The sequence below is a fragment of the Pieris napi genome, chromosome 5 (genome assembly GCF_905475465.1).
Source record: "Pieris napi chromosome 5, ilPieNapi1.2, whole genome shotgun sequence".
NCBI lineage: Eukaryota > Metazoa > Arthropoda > Insecta > Lepidoptera > Pieridae > Pieris > Pieris napi.
Window position 1 is genome coordinate 6,200,792 of NC_062238.1, and position 17,025 is coordinate 6,217,816.

Consider the following 17,025-nt stretch of genomic DNA (forward strand, 5'->3'; position numbering starts at 1 on the left):
TGTTATCCCATGATGAAAAAAAAGGGTGCAAGTACTTATGTACACTCGTAAGAAGTTATACTTCTTTGGCATTATTAAAAATAGTTTTTGATTGCTACTGAACGCTGTTTTTCTACTGTCGATACCGAATGTAATTTTCATACAAATTTAGTTTTCGACTTTCTTACATACGTCATACACTACTGTTAAGGCATCTTGACTAAGCTCCCAGTACAATTACCACAAAACGTGGACATTAAATTATGCTAATCAAAGGCTTGAGAACTAATGTACTAATTTATGTAATTGTAAAATAAATAAAATAATGTTTCATTTATTGGTACCAATATTTATTTTCAGAACGCAGGAAAGCAATCGCTATTGACAATTGGCTATTGTGTAATGTCATTGTCATAAGATAGCAAAAGACATTCTAAGTTTTATAACAACTTGAATTGAACATCAAGTTCAATTTGATAAGTCATGTCAACATAGTGCTGTGAAATAATTATTTTGGAAAACATTATGTCTGGATCAAAGAAAATGGTAAAAAAATTATTTTAATTTAATTTTACCCTTGCATTTTCAAATACCCGATAGCTATTATATCCTACTTTTTGCTAACGTTTTGAATGATAACGTTTACGCCACTTGGTTTAGGTTTTTAAGTTTTTCGTAGTAATCCTAGCGCTTGTAGTTACTAATTTTATTGTTATAGTGCAATAGAGTCAATTTATTTGATAAATTAAATAAATAGTATGGTTTAAAGTAATTAAAAAAACTGATGACTCGGCAAAATTGGTATGCCTTGTCATATCGTTATATCGCTACAGTGGTTGACCTCTTGCAATCGTGTATTCGCAGACACTCCGTGTGCAGTCATCGGAGGGCACGAACCGTGTCGAGGTGTTATACTCTGACGTGACGGCTAAGTTGTTTGAACGAGTGTACGAAACCTTCCACCTGAACACCTTTGGTTTCTCACTTCATAAGGATCGCGCGCATAAAGAAGAGATCATATCGAGCAAATCTCGTCAACTTAGAGAATATGGATTACAGCATGGAGATATGATATACATGAGTCCAGTAAATGGAGCTGTACTCTTTGATCAGCCTTCTACAAGCATTGAGGTATGATCAATACATTTTTAAAATACCTATTCCTATCCTGGATGGGCATCTTTTTTATTAGTTAACTTTAAATGACAAATGAAATGAAAATGAAACTTTACATTAATGTACTTTAAATTACAGACCAATAAGTCATTTGGCATGGAAACTGAACCATCAACATCATCAGCATCTTTAGTACCCTCAAAAGGCCTTAAAAAACAAAATGTTCCTCAAGAAGATGAAATTGATTTACAACTGTACCAAATGCCAGGCAATATACAACGGCAGAGGGATGAAAAATTGTAAGTGTCATATGTAATATCTAATAGCATCCATAATTGTTTGAAAGGGTTCTTGCTCTAAAGAAACAAATACTATCTAGAGAATACATAATTGGTTATAGTTCTACAAGATACCTGTTAATTTGATACAGAACCATGTCCAGTCTTGGTTTAGTAGGGTGATATGATATCATAGGACAATGATTTAGTGGCTAATGCACATTGTGGTGGACGCTTAGGTCCTAGATAAGAGCCCTGGTATAACTATAATTGTTTTGGCTTGGCTGATGGCTATCATTCACAAATTGAGTTCTACAAATATATATGAATTTTATTCAAATATTAAAGATTTATGAAATTAAGTTCTTACTATTGCTTTTCATGTTAGATTAAGAAATCTTACACAATCTATATAAAATGATAAAAATATTGTTTAAAATTATGTTCTTCAGATGTCGGCATAATTCAAAAGGATGTTGTGTACACTGTTCTCCTCTTGAACCCTGGGACGAGAACTACCTCAAGGAACATAATATTAAACACATCTCTTTTCACTCATATTTACGTAAGATGACATCTGGGAAATTCATTTCATTAGATGAATTGTCTTGTAAAATTAAACCAGGTAAAAAATTGTTTCTTATTGCTTACTTTTACTGTTTTTCTAAGCTGCAACATCTACATATGCATAGTATAGTACAAATTATATGGCATATTATGGCAAAAATCCTACATATAATTTTGCAAAAAAAAATTTACAATATCTCATATGGAACTATATATTTTAAGGGTGTAAAGAACATCCGCCATGGCCGCGTGGAATCTGTTCTACGTGTCAACCAGGCGCTGTCACGTTAAATAGACAGCCTTATCGTCATGTAGACAATGTGTTATTGGAACACGCGGCGCCAGTAGACCGATTTCTAGCATATTGGCGAGCCACTGGCCACCAACGTATTGGATTTTTGTATGGACAGTATGAGAGCCACCCAGATGTACCATTGGGTAAGTCTAGGGTAAATAATTATGGTCGATCTGAGGTCGGAAAGGTTAAGGGGGTGAGAATTTAAGGGTAAAAACGGTTTATCTCGATTTCCGGCAAAACTATAAGTCCTATGGAAAAAGTCAAATGGCAAAGTTGTAGATAATAAAAAGATCTAAAACTTTTGTATTTACACTTTTTTCACATAACCTCAAAATTTATGTGAAAAATTAAAAAAACCAAGTTTTTGGTTTTTATTTTTTACAAAAAAAAATCCACGAAGTTTGGTGAAAAGTTACCTTTTTATGTCCTAAATACGCTGTAATTTATTTGATTTGAAATATTAATTTTTTCACGTTATTTTGAATTATCATCGAAAATTCACCCGTCAGCTTTTTTCAAAAAGTTGGTGTGCTTTCTGTTAGTTGAAATCTCTACTTTCCGATGGTAAAAATGATATGGAATAAAAAATAAAATATATATTACTATAGTAATGCTTCTCAGAAAATGCAAAAATTCGAATCGAAAAATGCAGTAAATTTGTCACCTTTTTATCCTTTTCCAATGGGTTTCATCCTACTATTATTTTTATTAAGTACCTTTTTATAGGCTTCTACCCTGGTCTAATTGAAAATACATGACTTATTTAAATTTGTAATAGTTCACTTTTTTTCTTCTCTTTTGCTGATGTAATAACTAAAAGCTTAAGTAAGGTGTTAAGATAAAGGTTTATGGCAGGTATCCGCTCCCGCGTGGCCGCGATATATGAGCCTCCTCAGGAATGCTCCAGGGATCACATTGCTTTAGCCCCAGATGACAAAGAACAGTTGCTCAATGAGATTGCTGCCCGTCTTGGACTGAGACGCGTGGGCTGGGTGTTCACTGATCTTATGCCTTTGGACTTAGCAGCTGGAACTGTGAAGAAAGTCAGGTAAATGCAATCTCCTTGTCTCTAATGGACACTGGGAACATAAGAAAAATAATTTATTTGTTGCATCCTAAATACTCGCAAGTGAAATAAAATATGCTTCTGAATAGACTTGACCGCTTAGTGACAAAAAACTCCGGCGTAGGAGTACTCATAAAAGTAGTTGTCTCTTTTCATCACAGTACACGCAATTTGACAGAAAGAGACAAAATGGTGCAAATACAATACTTTTTATGTAAAAGAGGGTTTATCTATCATCATTATAGCAATATGAAATGTAATTTATTGTCTGTTTCTACTTCAATTTCACTAAACTCTGATGGAAGATTAACATCAACTTTACCTCAATAGGATATGAGGTTACTAATTATTATATTTGTTTCACTGGTGACCTGAACAATATTTAAGGACGTTTTTTGTTGCCATTGCCAAACATTACATTTTTGCTATCCATAATTGTCGGTACTGAATCTATGAATTATAACTATAAAATAAAAATATAAGTAAATCTAAACATAGGGGATTTTAATGTGTAACACACGAAATTGCGTTCCGAATCCCAGTGGATAAAGGGCAGACATTTTAGAACCATATTTGTGATAGTAGATGATGTGTTTTAAGCAAATTGTTATCATCGATCATCGTAAGCGTATTAAAAAACGAAACAAAGTAAAAAAAGCCATCTGACGAATTGAACAATTATTATCGCTCATATTCTATTGTTATATTGATAACAATGAAATGTTAATTGCTATGTAACGAATAAATGGAAAGTAACAGTGGAAGAGAGTGCCTGCGTCTGGCTATAATAATCCCGGGGCGTAACACCGACGATTTAGGAAATCGTCACGCTTATAAGTGAGCAAAATGTACAGCCTTGGCACGTACATAGAAAATCGTCACGCTAGTAAGTGAGCAAAATGTACAGCCTTGGCAAGTACATAGGAAATCGTCACGCTAGTAAGTGAGCAAAATGTACAGCCTTGGCACGTACATAGAAAATCGTCACGCTAATAAGTGAGCAAAATGTACAGCCTTGGCACGTACATAGAAAATCGTCACGCTAGTAAGTGAGCAAAATGTACAGCCTTGGCACGTACATAGGAAATCGTCACGCTAGTAAGTGAGCAAAATGTACAGCCTTGGCACGTACATAGGAAATCGTCACGCTTATAAAACTAAGAAAGCCTGAGTGAGCAAAATGTACAGCCTTGGCTCGTGCAAGTAATCATTCATCCTTACCAAGAGATGAAATAAAGGAATCTAAATTATTATTTTTTTTACAGAGGCATGGACACACACTTCCTGTCTGCCCAAGAATGTATAATGGCGGGTCATTATCAGAATCAACATCCAAACGCCTGTCGTCATGCGTCTTCGGGATATTTTGGATCAAAATTCGTCACTGTATGTGTTACAGGTAAATTTAAACGGTATTAATTAGTATCATTAAGTCGATAATAGTTTTACTATATAGTTAAGGCTTAATTTTTAGCTTACGAAATCGACACAACGATGTCCACTTTGCTTATTAGACCATTTGTCATGAAAGCGAAGCCGTTTGAAAAATGGAAGAGTTAAGTTTGGAAATTCTACGAAAACACGCAGATCTAAAATGTTTTATTCTTAGTTATTCTTGGTTAAGTTTAGCGAAACAAATATTGCAATTACTATAGGGAAAGTCTAACTGTAACATATACTGTAGATATAGCATTTTATATGATGTGGTGGACTTTAATAAATAAATTACACATACTGCACGTAATTCTGCGGGATTTCTCTGATTTTTTTTTTTCTTAAACAATTCACACCAATTGACCTAGTCCCATGCTAAGCTGGTGAAGCTTGTGTTATGGGTACTAGGCAACGGATATACATACATATTATAGATAGATAGACATATAAATACATATTTAAACACTCAAGACCTAAGCACAACACCAAATGCTCATCACATCGATGTCCGTCTTAGCCGGGGATCGAACCCGGGACCCATGGATTCGCAGTCAGGGGTACTAACCACTAGACCAATGAGTCGTCAAATAAATCAACGCAAGATTAATGACGATCTAATGATAACAGGTGACAGCGAGAACCAGATCCACCTGGAAGGTTACCAGGTCTCTGGTCAGTGCGCGGCACTAGTCCGCGATGATATTCTTGTGCCAACACGTGATGCGCCCGATCTCGGCTACATCCGAGACTGTACGCCGCAGCAGTATGTTCCTGACGTCTACTATAAGGTAGGAATATAAAATATGCCAGGTCAAAACTTAGCGCTATGGGAGCGTTCAAGTATACGTCAATTTTTGGAGATTTTTGACCTCCCCCTTCATGTAACGCGCCGTAACGTTTTTCTTTACTCAATAGTAAAACGTTTCGTGACCACCCAGTGACTCTTTATACCTATAATATAACATTATGTGGTGTAAAGTACTGGAAAGTCGAAAATAGTATTAACAATAACGCGTAATTCAATCCCCGCCCCGCATCGTAACGTTTACAAAAGGAACCCCCCCCTCCCAAAATTCGTTACGTAATACTTGAACGCTCCTTAAGTGTGACTCGTGTACGTCAAAATGAGTTGGATTTTGATTTACAGGAGTCATAGTTCGCGCTAAGTCTCGTTTCCGAATCTTACCCTAAGAGCGAGTACACAGGCGTTTTGAAGCGCGCGCTTTAGTAACGTGCGTTGTAGGAACTACGAGGTCTGATTGAACGCGCGCTTTAAGATACACTGAGCAGCCGTGTTGTTGTACAACACGCGCTTTCGTAAAGAATGGACGCACGTTGACGAAAATGGAGAACGATAATTTTGATACGGATTTCTTTATCGATTAAATCCAAGCGATCAACTATTTGGAATATCGCGATTATAAAAATAAAGTTTTAAGAAAACCTCATTGTAACGCCTGCAAAGCGCGGTGTATGCTACCAACGCGCGTCAAACCCAACGCCGAGCGCTCAAAGTGTACTCGCTCGAAGTGTCAAGACTGCCTGCGACTCCCTTATGTCAGATTCCAATAGGATTTTGATATACGGTAGCCATACTTACCGCCAAGTCTGAATTTTTACTGTACTTTTAGTAGAATACACTACTGTATTATTTTCGTCTGCTCTCCGTGGTTTACCTGCGTTAATACCCGCGTGATCTCCATTTGGCGAGTTTTTTTTAATCTGATATTTCTTATTTAATTAAAAATTTGTGATGAATAGCGAATTTATTTGAACAAGGATTGATACCTAGTTTGATTTCTGGCATAATTTGGGTTCGATTCCTAGCGAGTGGATTTTTATATTTTTATTCTGATATTAATAAAATAGGAGAATTATATAATTTACAATTATTGTTGTGTACATCCATTGAGGCCGTTCAAGTATTACGTAAGCAGATTTACTGCAATTTATCCCCCCTCCATTCCTCTTGTCAGCAAAAGTAAGTAAAGCTCTCAAAAATAATATTACATAAACGTATAATTTTTTTGTAGGAATCCACGAAAATGCATTTCGTATTCAAACATAGTCAATGTGTGGGTAAAATGGGTAAAAAAGTAAATAATTACTGTTGACGTAATCACCAAATAAAAAAATCCAAGACGCCCCCCTCCCCCCTATAGTGCTTACGTAATACTTGAGCAGTCCCTTCCTTATATACTGAAAAAGTTATGATCACAACTAGAGTATAAATAATTGGTCTAACAGTCATTCTATTTCACATTGAACTTTTATATACCTTCTCATAAGTTGCATTATGCTCATTGAATGCACAATACAATTTAACTTTATTGCCTGTGTACCAAAGATTTGAAAAATATAGCCTTTGTATACACTTGATTCGTCTATATTATCGTGCACAAACACAGATTTACACAAACACGTGCACAGATAACATTATTATTTACACTTTTAATGTTTTTCTGTAGAAGAGAAGCATTTTCGTTAGTGTATTATTTTTTGGCTTTATTAATAATAATAAAAAACGTTTCTCCACCAATATTTACATGTTAAGCAAAACATTCACGTAAATAAATTATTTTTAAATATCTTAATACTGATTAATACATATATGTAGAAATATGTTTTTAATTCGTACAGAAGTTTTATTCAATTTAAATATTATTTAATGTTTTGTAATGGTTTCAAAATAAAACGGCTCGTTTATTCCTCCACATATTTATTTATCACGAATCCATGTCTGCATTTAACAATAAGGTCCAGCTTAAACATGGTCGTTGTGACCGATAAAATAATTTCACTAAGATTTGCATAAACTATTAATACAATAAAATATACAAATTTCAACATTAAAGACTCTGAATCGGAGGGAGTAGTAATGGGCCCCCGAAACCGTGGACAATTATTTTGACGGTACAATAAAGCTTGCGGTCCTATTGACCGATCGACTAAAAGAGCCCATTCTCCGAGTATGGGCCTAGCGCGAATAAGACGAAGATACGACGTTACAATAAATAGTAAATATATTATAAATTTTAAGCAGGCACTGACCTTTCGCGGCACTCTGTGCCACAGCAAACTGCATCACTACGCTTATCATCACAGTCTTAATCATACGCGTGTCATAGCTTACTAAAGTAAATCACCACGTAAATACATCAATATAGTTATTCTCCGAGAGGTAACGTTTGTTTGTAAATATAAATCTATTCTAGACGATTATAACGACCGATTTAGTATACGACGAGCCTCCGTGGCTAGAAAAGCTGTAGAGGTTTGGCTAACAATAAGAATAAATTCTCTATAACATTTAACATTTATATTAACACACAGTATGATCAAAATATAATCGTTTTCCTTAAACTATATTTCCGAGACACGATAAAATAGAATCGATTAATCCATCTTAGCGACAGGCGCGCTTAGAAAGTAAGGAACCTATATAGGCCTATATAACGCCTATGAGACGAGTAGACCAAAAGCGTAGCCGTACGCTATCCTACACATTTTAATATCTAGGACGATCAGGACGAGTGGCTAACCGGCGTCGCTAGCCGGCTAACGGTTGATATCCCTGTTATCCGGTTGATGCTCATACGATACGACATCTTCACGACAATACGACTAACGCTGCGACGCACTACCCTATAGTAGTTATATTATAACACCGATATTATGCGAACGAAATCACTACAGAAGCTCAAGCCGACGAACTTCTATTACACCGTGTAAATACTTGAAAATTCTATACTTATAAAATAGCTTAAAGTACGAATAAAAATTTGTAGACAAAACGAAAAGTTTGGTCCGACGATTAGAGGTGAAAATTAGGTACGCGTTATTCGAAATATTAGATTGTATCCTTTGGGCATGATATGCTCCGGTCTTTGGAGAGAGAACAGATTGGTATTCAGTTAAGTTGGCCGCAACTGGTTATGAGAATGGAGCTATGAGGTTTACCAGCACTATCACCGGTCCTACTCAGCCTATCAATTAATTCCAGGCCCTCCACGACAAAAGCAAAAATAGCAGTAAACCCACGCATCTCACGCAGCATAATACGAAACTGCGATCCAACTAACCCCAAATTATCGTGACGTTTCTGCGATCGACGCATTCCAACCGAACCGCGAACGGCCACCATCTTAGTATCATCTGGCATAAAATAGCTTTCCTCGAACACGGAACGTCCGCCGCGGCCGTTGTTGAGCTCAAAATCTCCCGTGATAACGCTTTCATTTTCCCAACACTGGAATACGGTGCAGCCACGATAACCGACGCCTAGTTCGCCTGTTGCCAAAACGGAAAAATTGCGTGCCATTCGAGGCGCGACATCATCACGTACTTCTATCACTACACGTCCGAACGGGTTTCCGTTAATTTCTAAGTTGAAATAAAACAAAGGATACGTGGAGGGGTTGCGAAGCATTGGGGAGGCCAGCGCGGCAGTGGTGGGCGCCGGTGAGGCCGCCTCAGAAGCTGCTTCCGCTTCCAACACGCCCACGCCGTCCATCACGTCTGACGGCTGAGCGCGTCGCTCCAGGCAGTGCCTCGTGTACAATTGAGCCATGCAATAATTCGCCAAGAAGAGGATGGGATCGCGCCCTTCTTCTCCGGGAATGGGAGGAGATGACTCGCCGGGACCCGAGCCTGACAGGGCACGTCGAAGCAATTCAAAATCGAGGGGAACGTTTGCATTTCTAATTAAATCGTCGAGGCGGCACTGCAACAAGGCGTCGGCGTGGCGGGCTCGGAGACGTTCACGTTCTGACATGGCCGTTGCCAAGGAGAAGCCCTCGTCGGCGAGTCTGTCGAAGGGGGCTGGCACTGGGGACAGAGGTAGCGCGAGTTCCGCTTCGAGACGTGTTTTCATCGCCGTCGCGGCATCGAGAGCGCGGAGCAAGGAGTCCCTTTGTCGCACAGCTAGTCTCTGCAGATCAGATTGGAGGAGGCGAGTTTCACGGGCCAGAAGCGCGCGGGCCTCGCGTGTCGGGCGCAAAGCGTGCGCGTGATGCGCGTGGTCGCACAGACGGCAGGCGCGCACGCCGCAGGCGGCGCACCACAGGGCGGGCAGCGCATGCACTGTGCAGGGTGGGTCGGGGCTGAGCCGGCGGGCCAAGGCCAAAGCGGCGCCGTGCGTGGGAAGAGCCTCGGGACCGCCGTCAGGCAACTCCGTCCGCTTCCAACAGTGTACGCACCGCACCTCCCGGCCGGCGTCCAACACGCCGCGGGTGCAGGCCAGGCAAAAGTAGTGCTTACACGAGAGAACCTTGGGTGGCCGCTCGGAGTCGTCGAAGACACGCTTGCAGCAAGAGCAGAGCGCGAGCTCCTCCAGGTCGTCTAGTGAGCTGGCCATCGCTCCGCTGCCGGAGGACACTCCTCCGTGCTACGTGACGGCGGACATGAAAAAATCCCCGTCCGCCTCGCCGTTTGGCATTTATTTACTACGATCACATTTTATGGAGCACTCTCTCGACACCCGAATAAAAAATAAAGCTAAATATTCAATTAAACTATTGGAATTGATGTGGATTGCCACATCATGTTACGTTTTGTGTACATACGCCATGTTGTTTTCCGCTTCTGCGCCGGGCTTCATGTCGGTCGATCAACAGATTATTTACCGGCGGAGTACATTTGTCAAAGCGTCCATTTATTGCGTTGCAAAATTTTAAAACTATGAAATCAAACTATTACACGCCTGATTAATTTCATTTCTTGTAATCGATGGTAAAAAAATATGCCATGTTTTTTTTAATCCTAAAACATTTCTACTATGACGGTAAATTTGCCTTTCTTTTGACTCCTTAAATTTAAAAGCAGTACAAAATAAATATTTAATTTACACTGTACATGTAAAAAATATTTTTATTGCAATTCCTCAATGTGTCCATATATTGAGTTGAGTCGTAGTATAGACGTCGTTACAAAGCTACCATTTCGTGCTCTCCGGGCGACCCGCGTTCAACTTCTCGTTGTTCCGGCGTTATGATTAAGACGGGCGGGTCAGCCCACGCCGCTGTCGGCCTTATCAGCTCTTATCGAACGTCACAACACTTGCCAAGTTCACTTAGGATTGCCATATTAATATTAAGTTCTCTTATATAGGGTACAAAACGGTACTTACCGTTGTCGGTGATAAAGTACATTAAAATTGTACAGGTCAAGGTCGTCTATGTACTATTTCGATAAAAATGAAACCGAATTTCTTTTTTTCCTAAACTTGTTAAAATATATAATTATATTCTATTACGTAGAGTAAATATCATAAATAATATTATTATCCAAAAGAATTTACCGTATACGAACTTGCTATTTGATAATTTATATAAGCTCATACAGACTGTTAAATTATAATATAATGATTCGAATAATTTGTAAGAGGCAAATTCGATGAAGTATATATGTATTTTATTTTTATTGTTCACATAATTCTTTAGGTTTGTTTTATACCGATTTTGAACATAAAGTATGTTTGCAGGGAAAATAGTATTTATCTACTGGCAACCCTCACATACGGTGTTGTATCGATCGGCGCGCCAATGCAACGCAACTTATGTAATGATTTTTAGAGCTGAGTTTAATGACGACTAATTCACGGAATTCCTACAATTAAAATAGTTCCGTGTAGGAGAAAATTTTCAGTCATTTTTAAAAAGCCTTTAATATTTTTATAATGACCATGGATATTACGGTAACATTGTTATTCTCGCAAAGGAATAGACAGTTTTTTTGTGTGTGTTATTATACTAGGGTTAATAAAATACGAAATAATTTTACTATTAGAATTAAAAATGCAACAAATTTATCGTTAAAATTACGTTAGTAACACAACATTGTAATCTGTGCACAAACAAACTTTGTTTGTACTGGAATTATATGATTTTGGTTGAACAAATTCAATTATTTGTTCAAGCTTAAAGTCGTATTGTTATATATCTTCGTAAGGACTAGTATCCAGCCTTCGCTCAGCTTCGCTCTTTGTCCTCTAGTTTTATATACCGAAGTCCCGGTTTCGATTTTGGCGAAAGAGTGAATTTAATTAGCATTTGTATATCAAAAATACTGTTAAACGCCTCAGGGTCGTTTTGCATTTTTCTTTTCTTTTTCTAGAATGGGGGGGGCGGGGGGGGGGCAAACGAGCCTACGGGACGCTCAAAAAGTCAATAATCGTAGCTTATTTTAGTGAGTTGCCGGGAGTCGATTCCACGGTTCGCCAGTTCCCAAAATAAAATGTCTTGTGAAACGGACCATTCAGGGCTTGCAGCAATCAAGGTGATGCGGATGAAATTGAATTAATACATCTCGTAATGTGTTGAAACGAGGCAGGAGGGATCAACCCAAACAACTCTTCAGAACTTAGTACACTTTAAAACGAACGTAATGTGTAATAACCTTATTAATTAAAAATTATATACTAATGCGTTGCTTTCTCTTTTGTTTAACTGTTGCTGAGTAGAATATACAGAGCACTGTTAGTGTGTAAGCTTTTGAATCTCATCCGTGAGGTGCTGCGTTCGAATGTGCACCAATGATATTTTCTATGTTCTCAATGAATACCCTCAAAAAAAAAATGAATAGGTACCCTCACGTTTCGGCAAACAGGACATCGTTGAAAGCTTACTGAGAACAAAGTAAAATTATCACTTAAAACGAATAGTATCAGTGTTATAATGTAATATATCTTTCATATACGATTGTATACCTATATTATATTAGTGACAATAGACCTCTCGAAAATAGCACACGTGACCCAATGTATGGAAATAATTACCTAATAGATTAACAGACGTTTTAAATTGTCCGATGAGTGAAATGACAAAAGGTCTGATTCATGACAGTTTTACATTAAATTAAATATTTTAATCTATTACTGTTTAATGTTGTCTTGTTTTTATGTGTTTGTATGTGATATAAATAGTTTCCACATTGGAGTACTTTGTAATGGAAGCTAATTATTATTATAGCTATCGCTGTCTATATTTGGTATCGCTTCGTCACTATTACTTATTAAGGTCAATTTTAACACGTATTAGCGACTATACTAAATTAATTATTTCCAAAAACACATTACAGGAACGTGACGAATATGGGAACGATGTGGGCGTGTCAGCGAAACGGTTACCAGTGGCGTATCTGCTAGTAGATGTGCCTTGCGGGGTAGCACCGGGTACTTCACAGCCCAGGTTCAGTCCCGGTGCCACCTTCCCGCCAGCGAATCGCCCACTGCAGAACCATTTACAAAGCCTGAAGGGTCTTCATGAACATATACAAAATTCGCCGTCATTCTTAGAGGTAAGATTTTCGAATTATGGAATGAGTGTATATAGTAGACGATTTAGACATAGACATAACATTTATTACAAACGAAAACACACATAAACACACAAAGTAACAATACTTAAAGAAAAAATAAAATAAAACATCAAAAACAATAAAAATAAAATTTAAAAAAATCCCTTTTGCCATTCGGTTCGCTTCCAGTGTGCAATGTGTGTGTACTGTGGTTGTAATTGGCCCTGGCTCAGCATTTCGTATTATTTCGAAGTATTTTTGGGACAGGTTTTTAATTATAATAGTTATGGCTATTGACTTCAAAAATAATTAATACTGCAAGCAGTTCTTCGCTTTAGGTGAAGAAAACTGATGCAAATAATGCGTTTTGTTGTTTTCATATACTACGCATATAGTACATGATGTAATGAAAGCTGCAGATCTCAAAAGAATCGTTGTAACTAAAACCCATCCGTCTATTTGAATTACAGCGTAAACACAAATTGAAAGAGAGAGTATAAAGAGATATAGTATGTTTTACTGAACATACATATAAAAAAAAACACTTTATTTGACGAAAAACATTTGGTACTTACATCAATATGCAACGAATCGTTGTGTTTTCACTATTAATTTTGGTCAACCTCGTATATAAAATAATTCTATGTGCACTAGCGATTAAACTAGGCCTAGCCTGTATCTTAAACGCTAGTTCCTTCCAGTGTCTTTAACAAATTGGTTAGGTTGTTTGTCATTAGATATTTATACGGGTTATATTTTTTATTTGTTTTTATAAAACTAAATGAGGGTAGAATCTAAAAAAAAGTTGTTGCAATTGGTTAGACTATAGTAAATGTGAACTTCGACAAATATTTTTTAAATCTTGTGGATGAGAAACTTAAATTTGAGATATGAATTTATTGTTGTTATAATTTATATAATTACGGAATCTAAAATTGAGTATTAAGATTTTATATTTAATTTACATTTCAGCACACTCTTAGGACTGAAGTTAGATGAGATGTTTAAACATTTACGCACTTTCTATTACCTAATGAGGTTAATTCATTCTTCATCAGGCTATGTCAGATCTCCACGTACTCCTATACTTGGCGACCAATGATGCTCTACCCCTAACAATAGAGCAGCTGGAGCCTTTGTTGCAAGCAGTCAGGACAAGAGATGAAGATGCAGCGGAATCTTGGCGAAATGAAGGGCACGTGGCCACGTTATTGCAGCTGGCGGCCTGTGATCACAATTCGCCGGCTGCTAATAGGTAAGTTTGGCGGTTATTCCGGACATTCTGGTTTCAATAAAGCGCGGATTAAAGTTGTTACCGTGTCTGTTGGTAACTATGTTATTTCTCAATAAATGAGTTACCGTAGTAACTTGGTAAAAGTAAAAAACCTGGTTTTGAAGACAAAAGAGATTTTTAGCTATCAGTAACCCAAGTTTTATTTTACCAACTGGACCGAGTTCAAATTTTCTTTTTCCGATATAAAGGCGTTTCTATTAAGTGCTTTTCAATGTAATTCGCATAAATATCCGTTAATGAGGTTTTATTAACATTTTTGACGTTTTCATTGAGGTTGAGAAGTTAGAGTATGGGTTCTGGTCTCACATTTCTGCATATGTCAATTGCACCAATAAATTTTCCTTTCGCACGTAAAACGACTTCTGCTTACTTCATATTCTATCCCACGAAAATGTATTTCCAGTTCGTCTGACTCCGGCGTGTGGACGTGTCAGTTGTGTACGTTCCACAATGCGGCGCCGCTCGACTCCTGCGAGATGTGCGCGATGCCAAGGTAATAAATCATTTATATATAGGTAACAACTAGTTATAAATATCAATAAAGATTTATAAACGTGATAACGATATAACGACTTATACAGAACAAATGAAATAGTAGATTTGCCAACGAAGCAAAAGTGGGTATTTTTTGTGATTCACTACTTAATTTTGACGTGATAACGTCTTTAAAATCGTTTTAGTCGGGTGACATGTTCAAAAACTTGTGTCACACCAAAACCTCACGAGCGCGATCGCAGGTATAACGAGAGAGAGACGGACCGATCTCCCGTCTCATCTCGAGCGCTGCCAGTCATTCCGTGAATGTATGAAGAAAAATGTATATCATAGTCGAATAAGTAAACTTGTCATTTTACACCCGAAATTTATCATCAAAAGTGTGAATAAAACGATAGATTTAATTATAAATCTGAAAAAATTGTTATCTTCATTAATTCCTTACTTCCCAAAAACTTATATCACCAATAAGACGTTATCACGTAAACATCTCGATCGTAAACCTACTTTACAAACAACCAATATTTTTTTATTTATAGATAGAATATTTTCTAAATCATGGTATGTCACATTGGAAAACCAATGTGGTTTGCAAAATATAAATAAAACCGCTGAAAATATATTATAGTATTATTATTTATTTCATTATCACTACTTGAGGCAGACATCATTTTAAGTATTATCTTAAATCTTAATATCAACAAACAATATCAAGATAATGTTTTTGAGGGTGTGAAAGATTTTATCTAATTAGAACACAGATGCAGGGGTTAAAATGTAAAATAAGACGAGAATTTGCCGCTCCGTTTTTGCAACATTCATTGTTTTTTTTTTCTTTTTCACACAATTGACCTAGTCCCATGCTAAGCTGGTGAAGCTTGTGTTATGGGTACTAGGCAACGGAAATACATATATATTATAGATATATAGACATATGTTATATAACCCTATATTACTGTCTGGAGAATTTTTAAAATCATTTCAGTAGTTTCAAGGAGATATCCATTACTAACAAAAATCATTATTTTGGTGTAGAAAGTATAGACTGTAGAGTGTACATATGCAAATAAGTTACTTCAAGTTGTCACTAGGACTTACCTCCTAAAAAGGGCACATATGATTTGCTGTTTAACGACGTCAACGAATTACCTAGGTTAACGGAGCTTTTTTATTGTCCGTTGAACTGATAAAAGTTCTGCTATTTGTGTCTACAACATTAATTAAATTTTCATGAGGTAGTTCTTTAGCTTTTTTTATAATTAATTTCTTATGTTTGTTCTTATTTCGTGTGTGATTTTAGTCGTTGATTCAGAATCACATGTTAGTACAGGATTGTTATTTTGTAAATCAATAAATATATATACTGCGGGAATTTCTTGAGAATTCTGAACGGTTACTTCTTGTAGCAGTAGGAATAAACCCAAGATATACTTGATTTTTTAAAATTAATATTGAAAAATTGTTCCCAGAAACAACGCAATGTAGATTGAAGAACTCGTGATTTTTACGAAGAGCATCACCGGTCTCCGCTCGGACCTATTTTTGTACCCAACGTTGTTTGGACCTTTAGCCGCTAGCATTTTATATTTCGTTTAGGATTTGTACCGTAGAGAAATTCCGTTTTCCTTTCCTATCCATAAGTTAATGTAAATAAATTTTAGTTTTTAATTTTAAACGTTATTTTTTTGAATGTCATTTTGAAAATATTGGCATATTTGTGCATACAAATGGTGTGCAAATATGCCTCATAACTGAGAGGACTAGAAACTTATATTTTTGTCATATAACTATGCTGATCATGTGTACTGCGCTTCAAGATTTGAAACAGTTGAGAATGTTTCTTTCAAATAAAAAAAAAATCCACTTAAACACTTATTTAAATCGCTGATTTATGACACAAATTTGGTTTGTTGGTTGAATCTATATTTGATATTTATTTTTGGTATGAGAATGAAAAAAAATTGTTTCTTAAAGTGCAGTGTAGTATCTCAATGTATGTATAGTTAGGAGCAGCGCTTGCGAGCGTTTTATATGAGAGAATTCACATAAATACAGTGTGCTGAGGACACAATTTTGTGTTTTATTATAGAAAAAAAATATTTATGGTGCAGTGTTTTACCTTATAAATTGCTTTTAATGATCAATAAATTCAATATTAAAAAAAAAAGATAAATTCATGGAATCTCGTCACGTAGTAGGAAAA

The 17,025-nt window shown here is 36.7% G+C and overlaps 2 protein-coding genes across 2 annotated transcripts; one reads left to right on the top strand and one right to left on the bottom strand.

The window, feature by feature from the left end:
• The first annotated feature begins 366 nt into the window (after positions 1–366).
• Positions 367–16,893, top strand: LOC125049778 (nuclear protein localization protein 4 homolog). Its single transcript, XM_047649225.1, has 12 exons — positions 367–525; positions 844–1,110; positions 1,234–1,394; positions 1,826–1,998; positions 2,163–2,378; positions 3,094–3,286; positions 4,570–4,703; positions 5,366–5,526; positions 12,815–13,033; positions 14,092–14,288; positions 14,731–14,820; positions 16,292–16,893. Exons 1-12 carry the CDS (start codon positions 505–507, stop codon positions 16,305–16,307), a joined length of 1,848 nt encoding a protein of 615 aa, XP_047505181.1. The 5' UTR covers positions 367–504; the 3' UTR covers positions 16,308–16,893.
• On the bottom strand, positions 7,441–10,888 carry LOC125049780. The gene has a single exon (XM_047649231.1). The coding sequence runs from the start codon at positions 10,092–10,094 to the stop codon at positions 8,649–8,651; it is 1,446 nt and encodes a 481-aa protein (XP_047505187.1). The 5' UTR covers positions 10,095–10,888; the 3' UTR covers positions 7,441–8,648.
• Positions 16,894–17,025: the final 132 nt, after the last annotated feature.